At 31.5% G+C, this 17,102-nt stretch overlaps 1 protein-coding gene across 3 annotated transcripts in view; it reads left to right on the plus strand.

Moving 5' to 3' along the window:
- LOC148610113 (kinesin-like protein KIF21A) overlaps positions 1-17,102 on the plus strand; it is an 88,817-nt gene that overhangs the window by 41,925 nt on the left and 29,790 nt on the right. For all 3 annotated transcript variants that reach the window (XR_015914738.1, XR_015914737.1, XM_088542206.1), the window contains exons 22-31: positions 24-143; positions 928-1,029; positions 1,290-1,449; positions 1,947-1,964; positions 3,156-3,201; positions 5,020-5,043; positions 10,581-10,659; positions 11,944-11,961; positions 14,813-15,078; positions 15,796-15,939. Coding sequence is in view for 1 of the 3 variants with exons in the window: in XM_088542206.1 (XP_088398332.1) it covers positions 24-143; positions 928-1,029; positions 1,290-1,449; positions 1,947-1,964; positions 3,156-3,201; positions 5,020-5,043; positions 10,581-10,659; positions 11,944-11,961; positions 14,813-15,078; positions 15,796-15,939 (977 nt within the window). In the remaining 2 variants the exon portion in view is untranslated. The remainder of the gene's footprint in view (positions 1-23; positions 144-927; positions 1,030-1,289; positions 1,450-1,946; positions 1,965-3,155; positions 3,202-5,019; positions 5,044-10,580; positions 10,660-11,943; positions 11,962-14,812; positions 15,079-15,795; positions 15,940-17,102) is intronic.

The raw sequence follows: 17,102 nt of genomic DNA on the forward strand, positions 1-17,102 counted from the left end.
ATAATGTTCTCCATTTGTTTTAGGAGCCACAAGTGATAAAGGACTTGACTGATGCAATTGATCATCTGAGTACACAGGTCCAGGTGGCTCAGGAAAATATTACAGAATGTCAGGCTAATGTCTGCCAGATGGAAGAAACTAAGGTGGGTGTTGTGTCTATAAACATAACAGAATGTCAGGCTAATGTCTGCCAGATTGAAGAAACAAAGGTTGGTGTCATGTCTATTAACATCACAGAATGTCAGGCTAATGTCTGCCAGGTAGAAGAAACAAAGATGGGTGTCATGTCTTTAGACATCACAGAATGTCAGGCTTATTTCTGCAAAATGAAAGAAACAAAGGTGATTTTTCATATCAATAAATATCACAGAATGGCAGGCTATTGTCTGTCAAATGGAAGAAACTGTGGTGAGTGTTAGGTCTGTAAATGTTCCTTAATGTTGGTGTAATGTCTCTGAAATGGCGGAAACAAAAGTGAGTGCTATGTCTTTAAATATCTCAGAATGTCAGGCTTATGTCTGTGAAGTCAAAAAAACTAAGGTGAATCATATTTAAAAAGGTGGTGTTTGCGACTCAGCTGTGAATGGGGCATGTTTGAGAGAGTGACCACCTTCTTTAAATGTTCACAAGATTAGGAAGGTTAGGCTCAGGATTATGACATATGGTTAAGTCAGGTGACATACCTTCGAGCTGACTGATGTTTCTGTGGTAGCATGTGAAAATGTGCTGAATCTCTGTCTCATCAATTTAACAAGATATTGTTAAGGTAAAATGCATGAAATCTCTGCCAGTGGATTTTTAACGACAACCAATTAATTATTCATCATTCAAACTAGTAAATCTCACTAATTCAGTTAGTTCTTATGGAATTATGAAGTGTTTCAAAAACGTGGGAAATGTAAACATTAGACTGAATATATTTTGTAGGATGAAGCTGAGGGTATAGATGTTAATACTGTGATAAATACCTGTGGATTAGATGAGGCTCAATACCTGCTTGATCATTTTATACAGATGAGTATAAGTAGGGTAAGTTAGACCAACTCAAATAATTTCTTGGGTCACAGGTCATCCCTCCTCACTTTTAAGGGTGCTTCATCATCTTATCAATAAAATAAAAATAAAAGAGCACTTCCATCATCATATTTGTAACTGTGAACATTATGGGAAAAACCCTCATCACTTTTTGAGGCTGTTAAAAAAGTAAATAAAAATGCCCCCCTCCCTCCTTTTTTCATAAGAATTGGATTTAGGACCAAAATCTCATCTTGAATTTTGTCTGTTTTCAGGGTTTGTCATTATCACAGAAAGATGCTGAAATTCGTGAGCTTCATGCCCAACTCCATCAAACAGAACTTAACAACACTTTACAACAAGATCTCCTTAAACATATGATCAATGACAGAGTGGATATCGAAGTTGATAACTTGATGACAAATCTAACTGATGGTATGTCATGACACTTTGTGGGTGTAGGGCTAGCATTGTCTTAATAACTCAACCTTTGGTATTTTTACTTAGATTTGTATACACTGGCATGGCTAAAATTTGCTCACTTTTGATCAGAAGCAAAATTAATTCAATACTTTTTCTTATAATTGCTTTTGTAGGATTTAAAAATTTGGATTTGATCTTATAAGCACTATGCAAAAAAAGATTAAATTGAAATAATGTATTTTTTACAGTAATATAATTTAAAATAAAAATAGAGGAAAAAATATATGTTATTTGTGGCCTTTAAGACATTTTTTAAAATTTTTATCACAATCAGTTTCCATTCCATATGAAAGTTACAAAAAAATCATTTTTTAGAGCCCAAAACCAAATTACTCTAACAAGAATAAGTTTCAGATAGTTATTCCAATTTTTTTAATCTAAAATATGTGGAAGAGAATTTTATTTATTGGATAACAATGACTTATATTTGCTTAACTTTATCACCACAGCTCATGTACATAAATCAAGTAGGTATAGAATTGAAGTGAGGGCGGGGGTATACTGTGCCTCATCAGTAAGGTTTGGTCATGTTGCTTCTAGTATACACTTTCTTCTATCCATTTGAATCGATGATAAACTCTTCATTTTTGCTTTTATTTTCCAGCAGGCTGCTATTTTCTCACCTCATATTTCATTTTTAATGGCAAATTATCTATAAGCCTTATTTTGTTATTTTTTCTTGCTCCCACTTTTTTGTGTTATTTTATTTATGCTCATTTTCCACTTTATCAGCTTCATCATTCTTGGTTAATGATATCATTTTGTCCATATTTTGAAGTGCATTTCCACATTAAAAATGGTTCTTTCATAACCATGCTTAGCCGTCCTTGATCATGATTTTGCCTGATTTGTTAATTTCTCCTATCATTTTGCTCTTATCTCTCTGCTAATCATTAAAAAGCAGACTTATCTGCTTTGATCACTGTAATTTTAGAGATTTGAATTCATCACAACTATGCTTCTGTGTAATGATCATTGGTGATTATATGAAGCTGTAAGATAAATACAAAGCTGTAATATACTACTAGGAAATAATAATATTTTGAAGGGTACCAACAATTGTGGTCTTACATGGTGGAGTCAAACCTCAGTTGAAATGACTAACCAAAGATAATTCCATTCATAACTGTGATAACCTAATGAAATCCTTGAACCATCACACCTTTTTCATTTCCGAATGTTAGGTGCCTTAGTTTGGATCCCCCTTTTGTTTATTTTGATCACAGAAGAGAAAATGATAATCTAGAACCACCTTTTATAAATTTCTTGATCCACCCATGCATTTCAAAAACCACAAAAATTGATTCCCTATAAATCAAGTATCTTAACAGTATACAATTTTAAAAAGTGACACATAAGAGTAAATATGACTAAAATGATTATAACATTACTTAAAGGTAGGTAATATAATGCAGTTCGTGTGTTTACAAATCTTTAGAGATTGTTATAAAACAAACTTTATATTGATGAAGCTCTTTAAGCCCAATATTTATGAGATCACCATTAGTACTACAATGTATTAGATATAAAATTAAATATCTGAAAATTTACTAATTTGAAAGAAAGAATATGTATTATTGCTTGTAGGAAAAAATACAACTTGATGTGAAATTTTGTATATTTTGCTTTTATATTGTTAATTTATTTATTTTTAATAGATCTGGATAGTTCTACAGACTCCTCATCATCATCTCCTGCAGAAAGGTATGTTAAGTCTTGTCGGATTTGGTCCGCTTGTTACGATTTTGAATCTTGAAAATAGAATTGTTTTTATAGGTTTCGATAGTACATTTGTAAAGTCTGAAAATTTAACAGAAACTAAACTGATGATTTTTTTACCAGCTTTTTGTGACCTCAGGGATTTATCCTTCTTAGCAATAGTTTATGCAATACTCTAAATTTAAAATTTATTGCAATATTTAGTAATTGTACGAAATGCAGCAGGCTTTTAATTGCAATAAAAACTTGCACTATGAATTTTTTTATTTTTACTTTTAAACTTCATAAGAATTATTTTATTGAATACTGCAAATACAGAATTGCAAAATGATATTGATATTGCTATAATGAACCCATGCAATAAACTAAAAATCGGAAGGCTATTTTAGTGCAAAGGGCTGGTCTGTATAAGTCATGAAATATCAATGCTATGATTATTTTAGTGAGACTATTAAGTGGGATGATAACTTTGTATTGCAACTTGTTTCTTTTTCAAAATTGTCAAGATTTTACCCAAAATCATTTTAAACTGCAAATGTATCCTACTTGATAGTTAGTTCATGTACTGTTAAAGTATTATCATTTGTGAGTCTCAACTCTCCGTGTCCATGGAATTTATATATAAGTAGATTTTATATGTATGTGTGTAATTGGAAATTTTCACTTAGTTTTAAATTTGATTTTATGGTATGACCAAACCATCAAACAATGAAAATTGATATTCATGAATAACATTACTATAACAGAACATGTATTAGTATTTGCATTTCTGATGTTTATGGTTACCCTGCTATTAAAAGATTGAGGACAATTCCATAAATCATTTAAAAAAAGGGGGGGAGGTTCCGAGGTCAATATTGGAATATTTTTTTTTTGTCCAAAATTATTTTTTAAAAGATCAGTAAAAGGGAGATAATTCCAGCGTCTTGAACAAGTTTCAGACATGAAATCAAAGAATCACATTGATGTATGGGTAGCAACCCCTTATTGGATAGAACACTTTGATTTGAAAAGCCAGGTTTCCACACCACTGTTGGTTGAAGCCTCACAAGTTTAAAGAAACCAGGGACTTTGTAATGTAAAGGGGAGTCATGATTTTTCTATTATGGAACTTTGGGCTTTCTCGTCTTTGTTTTGGAATTTGCTGGTCAATAATGAGGAATCTAACTCTGTCAAGCAATCTTTTAAAATACTCCTTTAGAAAGTGCAAACCTTAATAATGTTTCATTTTATCATTCAAATAATGGTCCTCAATGCCAGTTGGCCATTAGAATGTCTGGAAATGTCCTTAGTTTTTTAAAGACCAGCTTGAGGTGATGGTGAGCTTGTGATGCATTGTTATAGCTAGATAAGGGAATCACAGAAGGCAAAAATTGAAATTCATTGACCATGATTCCTCAATGTTTGACAGAAATATTGGATGGCAGGTATCATTTTGATGATAATGAAAAATATGAAAAATGAACAATTTCTATTTATAACTACATGTAAATGGGTAAATTATCAATTGATGTTAATTTTATGGCAACTACATTAAATTTTGACAGTAAATTTGTAAAAAAATTCGCCATTACTTTTGCAAGAGGCTTTTAAGAAGTTAATAGAATTTCCATTGTTTTTGCATACTTTAAAGTAGCCTTTTCAAAAAGTCAATGTTTTTTAATGATAGAAAGAAAAGTGTATATGTATAGCAATTTAAATCACGGGCCTTTGTCTACAGCTTTACATTGTTTCTCTTCCAAAACAGCAAAGAAGTAGATATTTTTGTTCAAAAACTCAACTTTTTTCTTGCTGATTTTCTAGTACCAATGTTCAATGTATAATCAGGTAAGACCCAGTATATTGGGTGAAATGCTCTTAGTTTTCTTCTAGTGCAATCAATATATTTTATATTCATATCATAATGCTAAAATACTTATCTTTAATGTATTATAATATAGTTTTGGGTATGATATAAGGTCAAGCTGCTATATATTTGTATTACTGCACAGTATAAGAATTCCACTTGATAAACCAGTCTGTGCCAAAAGCTATGTCTTCCTGTTGATAGCAAGACTTATCAGTTTTAGCATATTTTTACAAACACCCTACTACAAACTAAATTCAGCAGCCCTAAGACAGTCTATGTTAAACTCATTGGACTGTTGGTCATCTCCAGTAAAATGGACATTCATCAGAAATTACCCCTGAAGATCCTGACCAAATACTGTTAACATATTCATTTGGTTGTGTTCTAGTTCTCCCAATTTTTTTTAGGTACACAGAAAAGCAAGATAAATAGTACCTGTACCTGCATAATTTATTTTATCACTATATATAGCAATCATATTTTCAAACTACAGAAAAAAAAGGTACCCACAAATATCCCAACTTGACAGAATTCACAAAAATTAGCAATCATGAAAATTGATGGTGAAGTACAAAATTGCTCAGACTTAACTAGTCAGACTTTCTTCATCCTTGGGCTTGTGGCTAAAGGCACAGATTGTATGAAAGGTTGTATTGTTAATCTGACTACCTAATTTCATGACAATATGTCCATCATTCATGTTCATATGCTTTCTAATTACAAAATACAAAAAAAGCTATCATTCATCATTTGCATGGCACCAATAATAATGCTCAGTTGAAACAGCTTCTGCAATGCAGATATATGTGTTTTTAGCTCACCTGGCCAAAGGCCATGTGAACTATTGCCATCACTTGGCATCCGATGTCTTCGTTTTTTTAAAACTCTTCTCCTCTGAAACTACTTGACCAATTGGAACCAAACTTGGTATGAATGTTCCTTAGGATATGCCCTTTTTTAACAATTTTTGCTATTTTTAATGTTATTTCTTTCAAAAATCTCGGACACTACTTTACCAATTGAAACCAAACTTTCAATATCTTGAAAACTATGATAGAATAAAAGAAACTTTCAATTGTTGAAAAGATCTTGTGATAATTCCTACCAACGACTTCTTGAGTCAAAATTGTTGAACAACTTCTTGTTTAATTTATTGCCCTTGAAAGGCAAAATTCGACCAGGTGAGCGATTCAGGCTCCTGGGAGCCTCTTGTTGGTATAGAGCTCTGGCATGACTAGTTCACAGTTGTATGGATTTTTTTCGTACCTGAACATAGGAGACAGAAGAACTTAGGTTAAAGTCAGTACGCCCCGTTGGTTCTTCTATCATATGTAATGTATTTGGTTGACCTGATTAAATCCTGTATAACTTACTTCCGGATTTTCTCAACTGTGAAATAATGTGCTTGATGACTGTATGTCACACCACTATAAAGATTTGAAAACTTTTTGCAGGAGTAATTAACCCCAATTTTTTCTGTTACAGTTTTCTCAGCAACTTGAAATTTTAACACATTCTTCCTGTAGGTATGCCATTTTCAGGAAAGTTAGAAAGTTAGACAAAAACTTCCTCTTAATAGAGAACTTTGTTCTACTCAGAAGTTCTTGTGCCCCAGAATTAACTAGTAACATGGCACCAATGATTCAGTTTAAAAATCTCGTTTTATTCATTATGTTTTTTCCTGTTCTCTGTAAATCTTGGTATGATACTGGTGATAAGGATGTCCTTTTGATTAAGAAGAATGTAGCTCATATAGAACAGCAATTTATTCAAATATTGAAAAAAAGAACAGCAAAGGACCATTCAAACATACTGGTATTTTTGCATATGAACAGATACCTGAAGGATAAATGCAGCCCATTGGAATTTAGGTTTGGCATTTTTCGTTTTCTGTCAAAGATAGATGTAAGATAATAAACAGATCTTTTTTGTTAATTGATACATAATTCAGACATGGTTAGTTGCTTTGAAGATCTGGCACTGTATTGAATTAAGTCATAGGTCATGGGTCAAGGTAATTGGGTCAAATTTCCACTTAAGGAAATGTCTCCCTTTGCACTACCTTATTGTTAAAAAAAACTTTGTTCATAACATTTGATAGAAATCAGTATTTAATACAGTAGTCCCTCTGAAACAGCCCCCCTGACCAACAGCCACCTGTCTTATGTGACCACATTTCAAAAGACATAAGACAGTATGAATTATTTTGTCATAGAACAGATTTCATCTGATTAAATCAGCATGAAGGCCAATAGATTTTGGTCACATTGAAAATAAACTATACAGAGCAACTTTGTGTAAATGAAAGCTATTGGTTTAGGTTAACATTATAATGAAAGTATATTTGGATCAGGCAACTATTTTGCTTAAGAAAGATAAATTTGGTTCTAGGGATCTGCCATCCAATATTTCTCATGCTCAATTTATATACTTGTTGAAGGTTTGCTGTGTATTAAATGTGCACTAACAGTGGACTAACAAAAGTCACATACAATGTAGAACAAATACTGAAAGAATTGTCTTTCAAAAAGAATTAATAGGGTATAGTTATTGTGTGTCGCTGTTTCTAAGTTCACAGATTCTTAAATTTAATTTCAAGATTATTGAACAAAAATATGCAAGTCCTTCCCACTGATCTGAACAATGAAAGTTTAAATATGATGGAATTTACAAGGGCACAAGTTTTTCTTACCTAGAAGACACCTTTTGTTTTTTAGGTCAAGGTCATTTTTTCACTGCATATGTTATTTATGAATATATATGCAAAGTATTGACTAGTATAGTTTCTATAATCTAATTCCGAAAACCTTTCATTTTTTTACATGATTTAAATATATGAGTGGAGATAACACACAACAGTTTTTGGATGAAACTGATAATGAATGACAATTCTTTTAGTAACAATTACTAATAATTAAACTAACAAAAGTGTAACAAGTTTTTAATTTTGATTTATGTTTTTAGAAACTAATATAGTTTTCCCTTTCTTTTTCACCTTACCCTTGCTGTGGAACACACCTAACAAACATGACTGGGTTTTTACTCTGTAGTGACTTTTGTTGCTTTGCTGTAGTCACCATTTTGTGCTTTTTACTGTTGGAAATCTTCTGGGTGTGATGACCTTCACATTCAGGAGGTATGTTACTATTTTTAGCTTACTTTCACTTTCAGTTTACATCTTCAATTGATTTTCTCAAATTAAATTAGTTTAATGTAGCTATAGTACATGTATTTCTTGTTTATATATCTTCCTGTAGTATGGTAAAGTAACCAAAATGTCAGCTAATGTCAGCTAATTGTGAAAATAACACAACAATTTTTTGCAAGTCATAGTTGTAAAATTGATCTTCAGTTTCTGAAGAACAATAGGAGAATACACCACAGATAAATTACATAGAAACCTGCCTATACTGAACATATTTTAGACTGTTAACTTTGTCAGGTTTTAGGCTAGTTGACGGTTTACACAGGTTTCAATAACATTTAAACCAATATGTTAAAAATGTCCGATTTAGAAATTTTTTCTTTATTCAGAATTTGGGTTTAGAAAAGGTTTTGAATTATTCAGGGTTCGGTTTAGACGAATTTCACTGTATATGCTTATTTCTGTGTTAATTTGACTGCAGACTTGTCAGATTGCATGCAAGTTGGATTAAAATTCTAGAAATGTCCTATGATCATCACATTTTTTGTCAAATTTAAGCATGTTTCTTCTCTAAACATGACAGCTTGAATGAACTGTTAAGTAGCAGTCTTTATAAAAGTCAGACAGGATGCTATTCTTGCATATCAAAAACCCACCACTTTCACTTTCATTTGTTGTTCAAAAACAGCTTTAGACCACATAACCAGTCTTAGTTTTTTTCATTTGGGTGTTGCGCTTTTGAGATAAAATTTACATAGATTGTTCATGAAATTAGCACTTTGCAAGAGTTATCATTCTTGATTCGGTTTGATATAATTAATTTTAGTGAGACAGAGGTTAAAGTGTAGTTTTCTCGAAAGTACAGATCTTAATACAGAGAAGACCATTGTCACATAAAAATATAGCATATGACGACTTAAAAGCATGGTTTGTTCTATGGGTTTTTCTACACCATAAATCACCTTACCATAGGCAATGTATGAATTTTATATGGACTGGTACTTAAATAAAAGACTAAAATGGTAATTGATACGTTTATGGTCCAAATATCCTGGAATGTTTCAGTTTATGCATTTTTTGTTTTTATATTAAACAAACTTTGGGTTTTACAAAATGATGAAGTAGTTTATATATGCTTGCACATATCCAATTGGTAATTGGTTTGTTTAAATAAGTTTATTTATGAGCAACTTTTTACAAAGATTTATGCAGAAGAATGATTCTTGCATAGATAACTTTGTTATCTTGACCTTTTTTAGGAATTAGTAAAATAAAGTTCAGTATTTTGAAATGAAAAACACCGATTTGTAATTGAAATGAAAAATCTAATATAAAATAGCTCATCCTAGCCGCCACTGCTGCTGCTGCCCCCATCCCCCTACCAAATCAAATTTATTTGTTGTTCCTTAAAATAAAATTTTCTGTCCTATTATTTTCTTTATTTTTAACTCAAATTACATTATTCTTACAAGAACAATTATTAAGTGGTTCCCAATAACCCAAAATAGGATTTAAATGTTAGTTAGCCATTGATGTGTACATTCCAAAATCAACATGCATACTTAACTATTACATGTTATTGTAGATACTGTTAGTCAACCTGCATGTTCACAATTTCTCTTGTGGTTCCCATTAAATTTGGTTTCAGACCCACCCATTCCTCCCCCTTTTTTCAATGTATACTGGTACTTCAAGCTATGAATAAGAGTGGTACCAGTTTGTGAGGAGGGATTGTCTTCTAATAGTAATAAATTATAATACTAATCAATCTAATGCAGGGAATGTGACGATGATATTGATGTAAGTTTGATATGGATGACTTTGCTTATTTTAGGGTTATTGAGCTCCCCACTTCTCCCATGAAGGTAAAATTATGTTTTTCATGACTTGATCCTGGGGGAAAAGGTTTGCATGAGAAAGACCCAAATTTTTATCAAAAAAATTTTCTTAAACCATGAAAATTCCATCATATTAAAGACTCCTACTTTTTCTTTACCTTCCAAAAGAATCTGAACTAAACCAATTTAGGTATTCATTTGCATGATTAGAAAAAAAACACACAGTAATATTATTCCTAGTTTGCTAGGCTTTGTCTGTTTTAAACTTTCTCATCCTGCCTTATCATTGTTCAAAGTTTTTTTGAAAACATTTTTGCTGACATTGTACTAGGACCAGAAACTGTTCCTGAAACTGGTTTTCATTGCAGTGAAAAAAAAAACATCAATTTCTTGGTACTGAAAGGTTATTGAATATATAGTGTCAGCAAAATTTGTTACATTGTTATTATTTTGTTAATTTTTAGTTGAAGTGTATTTTGGCATGGTTAATTTTGCTTATTATATTTTATGTTTCTTTCCTTGGTTACTACAGCATGTTTGAAAGTAAGGTGTCACCTGTTGAGTTACCAGGACAACCAGTGTCATGTGATCAGGCTAAAAGCAATGCCAAGGTAACATAACTCCACAAACATTTATAGATAAGGAATGCCAGTATTGCTAGCTTTAGATGTTGTAACTGCTGTTTACTTTCAAAGATATGTTTTGTCTCTTATGCTCTTTGTATTAGTTGGCAGATGTTTCGGAAATATAGCTAAATTTTTTATAATATTTTTACACATATAGTGCAAAATTTAATTTGAGGTCAATTTTTTTTAAGGAAGTGGGGCAGTGTAATATAATGAATAAAAATTAATTCTTCCTGCTGATTAATGTTTAGTTTTCAAAAAAAAACTGCATAACAGACAGACTTATAAAATATAAACTATTTTTTCTACATTTCTGCAATAAGTATTACCCCTTGTTTAGACATGCCTCTTACATGGTAGAAAGACGGCTTGAGAGGGCAATATTTGCTCTTTGCCATCAGCCTCCTTACTGTTATGAAGGCTTTCCAACTCAGGTATCATACGTGTTGTTGATGTAGAGCTTTATTGTAATCTTATTGTTGTACATTGATTTTTTTCCATGTTTGCTTTTCTTCGGAATTTTTTATGACAATTTCTTTTAGATTTGAATACTCTGTTGTTTTTTTTCCCTTTAACCTGTAAATTACATTTATCTTCAATATATTTTCTTCTTCACTTCCGTTTTCTTATGGTTGTAAACACAAAAATATTAATTCAGATTTTGATAATAATTCATCGATCTGCCATGTATTTCACTATCCCATACTTAATTTTGCTATTTATCCCTGTTAAATTCTTTTGTTTTTATTTTCAATTTCTGTTCTTTATTGGTTGACCTTTTAACTTTTTTTTGTATCTCAAGGGTAAAGGATACTGTGTCAGTCATGTTAAGAAGGTATCTGATTACAAATTAGTGAAGCATTTTTACCTCATATTATACATATAATTTCTTTATCAAATGATGCTGGCATTTATTATTGCAACATAAGTATTTTAGCACCTTTTCTTTTTACTTTAATATTTAAGAAATGGAAAAAAAGTTTGACTTCTGTAATGTTTAATTTCCTGAGTTTCCTAAGTTTTTGTGTAATTTCTGAATTTGCAGCTAATAAAAAGAGAGAGAAAAAAATAATCATGTAAAACAGTAGACTAGGAAAATGATGGATTTATCATATAGGTCAAAAGCAGCAATACACAATCTTGAATAATTGAACCAAGATTCTTCTTTTTTTCTTCTTTTGTAATCAGATACTTCAAAGTTTCTCTTTTTTTTCTCAAATGGTGAAAGGTAACTTAACATGTTAGTGGTTATACATTTTTAATCTTTAGGAAATTTTACGTAGGCCGGTGAGTAAAACTAATCACAAAATGTATGAACGTTTACTGAATATCTGACACTATGTATTAATATACCAAACACTTTGTAGGTGGATAGATCATATTCTAGTTGTCTCCCTTTCCACTATCATTCATTTGAATTATCTCCCCTTTGTAGGGAAATACTGTTATCTAATGTTATGTCTGTGTAAACAATGTTATTACTGTATATGTTATGTCCAGATAGATACTTTGCAGGGTTTTATATATCTCAGATAATGTGGAACTGTGTTGTATACAGCATGGAAATTGCAAGCAGAAAAATCATGTAAACAATGCACCATTCTTAAGCTTTTAAGTTTGCTATCAAAGGTTACGGCGACTTTATTATTATAATTGTCAAGACAGGAAAGAGCTTGCTTATTTAAAAAAAAAGGAGATGTGGTATGATGGCCAATGAAATTGTCATCCCCCAAATGCCAAGCAACAAACAAGTATGATATTTATACTAAATTGCTAAATGATAAAATTGACAAGGGAGGTAACTTAAGGGACCTATTAACATGAAAAAGGATTTGCTAAGAGTATTAGTATTTTATGAAATAGAAAAGAAATTTAATATCTAATATTTTCTCATGTAAGAAACAGATCAAGTTCAACTGTACCTACTCATGTAGCATGTAAAATTATTCATGAAAAGGATTATATTACACATACATGTAATTTATAACTTTCCAGATGTATTGTTTTTTGGGGGGTTTTTTGTGCTTGAAAGGGTCCAGATTTTTTACAATCAATGATGGGCAACTCAGATGGCTTATATAAATACATACAGATATTTTTAAGTTAATATCTTGGTGGGGACTTACTGAAATACTTAAATATTTTGTGCTGAAGAGTAAAATAATATGACATTAGAATTTGAGATTTTGAACAGTACATGTTACAGTTCTACTCTTCTTCTGTTCAAGTTAGTGTAGAGAAGAATTAATGTTATCCTTGATAGTTTACTGTAGAGATAATAGTTCTATCTTCCATGTTTTAGCTGTAACAAAGCAAATTAAGTAGTAGTGTTTGTTAGAATCATGCAAATTCTGTGATATGTTATACACCTCAAAAAGATTTCACATTTTCATTTTTGTTACTTTTAAGTTGCTTTATTGGTCTATATGATGAATTGTTTAATTATTCATACCAATTTGTCTGCTCTGAGGAGATAATTCACATTTAAAGTTCAACAGTTTCTATTGTATTTTAGTGACATTTACAGAGTTATCTCCCTTAATTTTAAATTCTACAGTACATTCTATATATTTTTTTCCCTCCTAATAACAAGTGTTATATGAAAAGCCACATGTTAATTTCTGTTAATTATAAAATTTTAAACAAAATATATAAAAAAAAATTGTAGGCTTTCCATCCATGAATCACATTTTGCATGATTCTTACCTTGAATGCTACTTAACATTTAATGTACAAGGAGGTATTGATGGGTACACTTGTGGGTTTTTCAGACATCTTTATGTCTGAGATCATCCAAAAAATTCTGGGTAATGTACACATGATTTGTTGGTTAGGATTGGAGTGAGTTTTTACACACAATGTTTGTGTTAAAAAAGTATGTCACAAAATCGCTATTGAGTAACATGGTATTTTCTAACCAATAAATTTAGTTCATGTCTGTTTTTAAACTAAGAGAAATGCTATCATGTTCCCATTTAAAGAAACGATCCCCAGTAATGCTACTTGGATAACTCTCTGGCTAGTTTCGGCATAGGGCAGTCACTTGGGCGACAGTTTCAAGTCCAATATACTGTAAATACTGCAAATTTACTAAATGTTATATTTGCATATTTTCTTAGATTCTGTCATGTGCCCATGAACATTTATTGACATTTTTTTTAATTGTTCTTACCGCCTGATATTTTCTATCTGAGGACATTGTAGTGATCCTAAAAATATTGGCAATATCCAATGAAAACATTTTATCAAATCAACTGTGATGTTGCCATTTAACAAAATAATGTCAGTTTTGAATGTCTCGACTTCAATACTGCCATTATTTTGTATATGTAGGTGGCATTCCAAATATATTGAAATAATCCCATCAACAATGAAAAAAACACCAGTGGTCATTTTCACAAAAAATTTGTATGGGGAAATTTAGTCGTAAGTATGAAGTCACGGAACTTTGATCTCTTATTACACCAGAACTTTTGCTAGTGTTACATTTTTTGCAAAAAGACTGCCACATTTATAGTTCACAGAATCATCAACTTTTGATTTATTTGTATTTTATGAATTTTAAGATCTGTTTCATCTTGAACAAAAGTCCAAACTGCATGGACTTATTGGTTAGAAAATAAATCTTTACTCTAAACGGAGATTTTGTTATGATACATTGGTTCAATAACTGCATGTATATGTAACACAGCTTATAATGTTATTCTATCGCTGGGATTAATATCTGAATATGCAGTTGGCTTTCTCACTTTCTCATCAATCTTGTCATTTTCTAGTAATCTTTTTAGGGTTTGTCTTAACAGAATTTTGATTTTTCCAGTTTAACTGATGCATTTGACTGTAAGAGTTCATTTACCTTTCCATTTCAATGGATTAAGTTTATTTTTGTTCTTTTTTGAGACTGTAGGTTTGATATACAGTATATTGCTAGCTGTGTGTCCTGCACTGGTACATTAAGACCATATCATGCAGTAGAAATGCTTTTTAAAGTTTTATGCTTTTTGATGTGAATGACCCTGTGATATTGACATTTTTCTTCATGTTATAAAATAATTGTAAATGTAAATCCTCATCATCCATTTGTAAATTAAATGGTATATTTAATAATAGTTCTTCATTTAAATTATGATATTTATAGATTCGAAGAAAAACTGCCACACCAGAGGAGTTGTTATACCCGGAGACCCTTGCAGTACCTCAATTACAAACCCTTCATGAGGAGCCTCACCATGCTCAACCAAAGGTGAATGGCCATGCAGAGAGTCAGCCTACATCAGTGTCTACATCTGCTCGGATCAGTGATAGCCAGTCTTCGTCGACCTCTGCAAAGCAGGGAGAGAGCCATTTGATGCCTCCCCCATCCAGACCCCCACCAAAGTGTTCATCTACTTCTGGTCTTCCTAGGTAACTTTTTAAATGGCAGTCTTATGATACAGTACCTTGTATTCTGAAGTCCTTCCTCCCTCACATCATTCAATAAATCAAAAGTGATTTAATGATATTTTTTATAGAATGTTGGGCACGATGAAAAGTAGCCTCCTTTGGCTTTTCAATGTTCTATGGTTTTTTTTTTGTGTTGAGTTTTCATTGAATATCAGATAAATTGGAAATATGCATATTATGCCCTGTACCACAGGAGTTGATGATAATCCATATGAATTTAACCTATGACCTTGTTAGACTAGTAATACTTACTATGGATCTTTACAAGCTTTGTATCTTTAATAGAACAAAAAATGCTCATAGATACATCATAATGGTTTGTTAGATCATGAAGAAAAATAAATCCTAGTTAATGTAAAACTGTAAAAGGCATACTGTGAAAGTACTTTAATTCGTGGATACCATTTTTCTTGGATTAGGGAAGAAACACAAGTTTGTGAATTCCTGAATTCATGGTTTTGAGGTTTTTAGTACATATGTCAATGGAAATCTCCTAATCGTTGGGAACCAAATTTCGTGGATTGGCCTTCCCACAAATACCACAAAATCGGTACCCTAAGAACAATAGTACTTTTATATGTGTATGTTGTTTCCTGTTCTAAGATCTACCAAATCTAAACATTATTTAATGAAATAATGTATTGATATCATGATAAATATATGTATCTGTTGTTTCAGAGCAACATCTGGGTCAAGGATAGATCCTGGTCCCTCGCCAAGCTTGAGGAGGAAGGAGTTCCCCAAACCTAGCCCAGATCCCTCCCCTGTTCTAAAGAGAAAGAACTATAGCGGATCTAACTTATTGACAAGATCCAGTTCAGTGTAAGTAAATTTTTGTCATAGGTTCATGTTACTTAAAGTGTGTGTTAGTATCTGTGTTTGTGTGTTGTGGTTGTATGTTCTTTATTATGGAATTGTGTGTGTGTTTGTGATTAAGTAGTTGTGTATTCTACATATGTTTATACATGAAACCAGGATGAAAATGTGGTAAATGTTTGTAATATACTGTGAAAGTACTTTAATTTGTGGATACAAATTTTCATGGAATAGGGAAGAAGCATGAGTTCTTGGATTTTTAAAATCGTGATTTGGATGTTTTTAGTATACACATCAATGGAAATCTCCTTTTCGTTGGGGCCCAAATTTCATGGTTTGGCCTAACCATGAAAACCACAAAAATTGGTACCCCACAAACAATAGTACTTCCACAGTACATGCTTTTGTTGATTGACTCAGTTTTTAGGAAAATACATGTCAAAGACAAAGAATTTTACCTCCCACCTCCCAGTTTTATTATACCCCACTCAAAGAGTGGGTTGTATATTTGAATCACCTTATTTTGCTGTCCATCATTCAGTCCACTTGACAGAATAAAGTGACAATTATTTTGACAACCAGTTGATGGATTTATTTAAAATTTGGTATGGGGCATATGTTTAGTATCGGCAAAATGTGATTGAGCTGGAATCACAGTAGTGAAAACTTGCATATTGGAAATTAAACACAACTTAAATGTGATTGTTCCAAGACCTCATTTTTTATTTTTAACATTGTTTACAGCAGTAGATCAGCAACATTTTTCTTCAGTTTTTGTTCAAAGTTTCAGTTTTTTTTATGTGTACAGAAATGCTTAATGAGTGAATAATTTGGGGCTATACAAATTGTTTTTTAACATTAATGGAACTTCTTTTGAACTTTTATATCCTGTATTGGTTGTAACATAGGAAGAGCATTAAACAAAATGACTTTTTTTATTACTTTAGTTTTTATTAACTTTAAAATACTTTTGAATGAAGTGGTAACAGTGAATGAAATCTCTAGTCATTAACCATTAACTTAAAATTTTAGGCCAAAAAAATAGTATTATTGTTTTCCACTACCAGCAAGAAAATTATAGGTCAGGTAGGTAGGGAAATTTTTTTTTTTTTTTTTTTCAAAAAATTTTATATGGTGGAACGGTCTAGACTTTAATAGTGCTTAAGCCA

This window comes from Perna viridis, chromosome 8, assembly GCF_037379345.1.
Source record: "Perna viridis isolate PV_CMFRI_1.1 ecotype Kerala chromosome 8, ASM3737934v1, whole genome shotgun sequence".
NCBI lineage: Eukaryota > Metazoa > Mollusca > Bivalvia > Mytilida > Mytilidae > Perna > Perna viridis.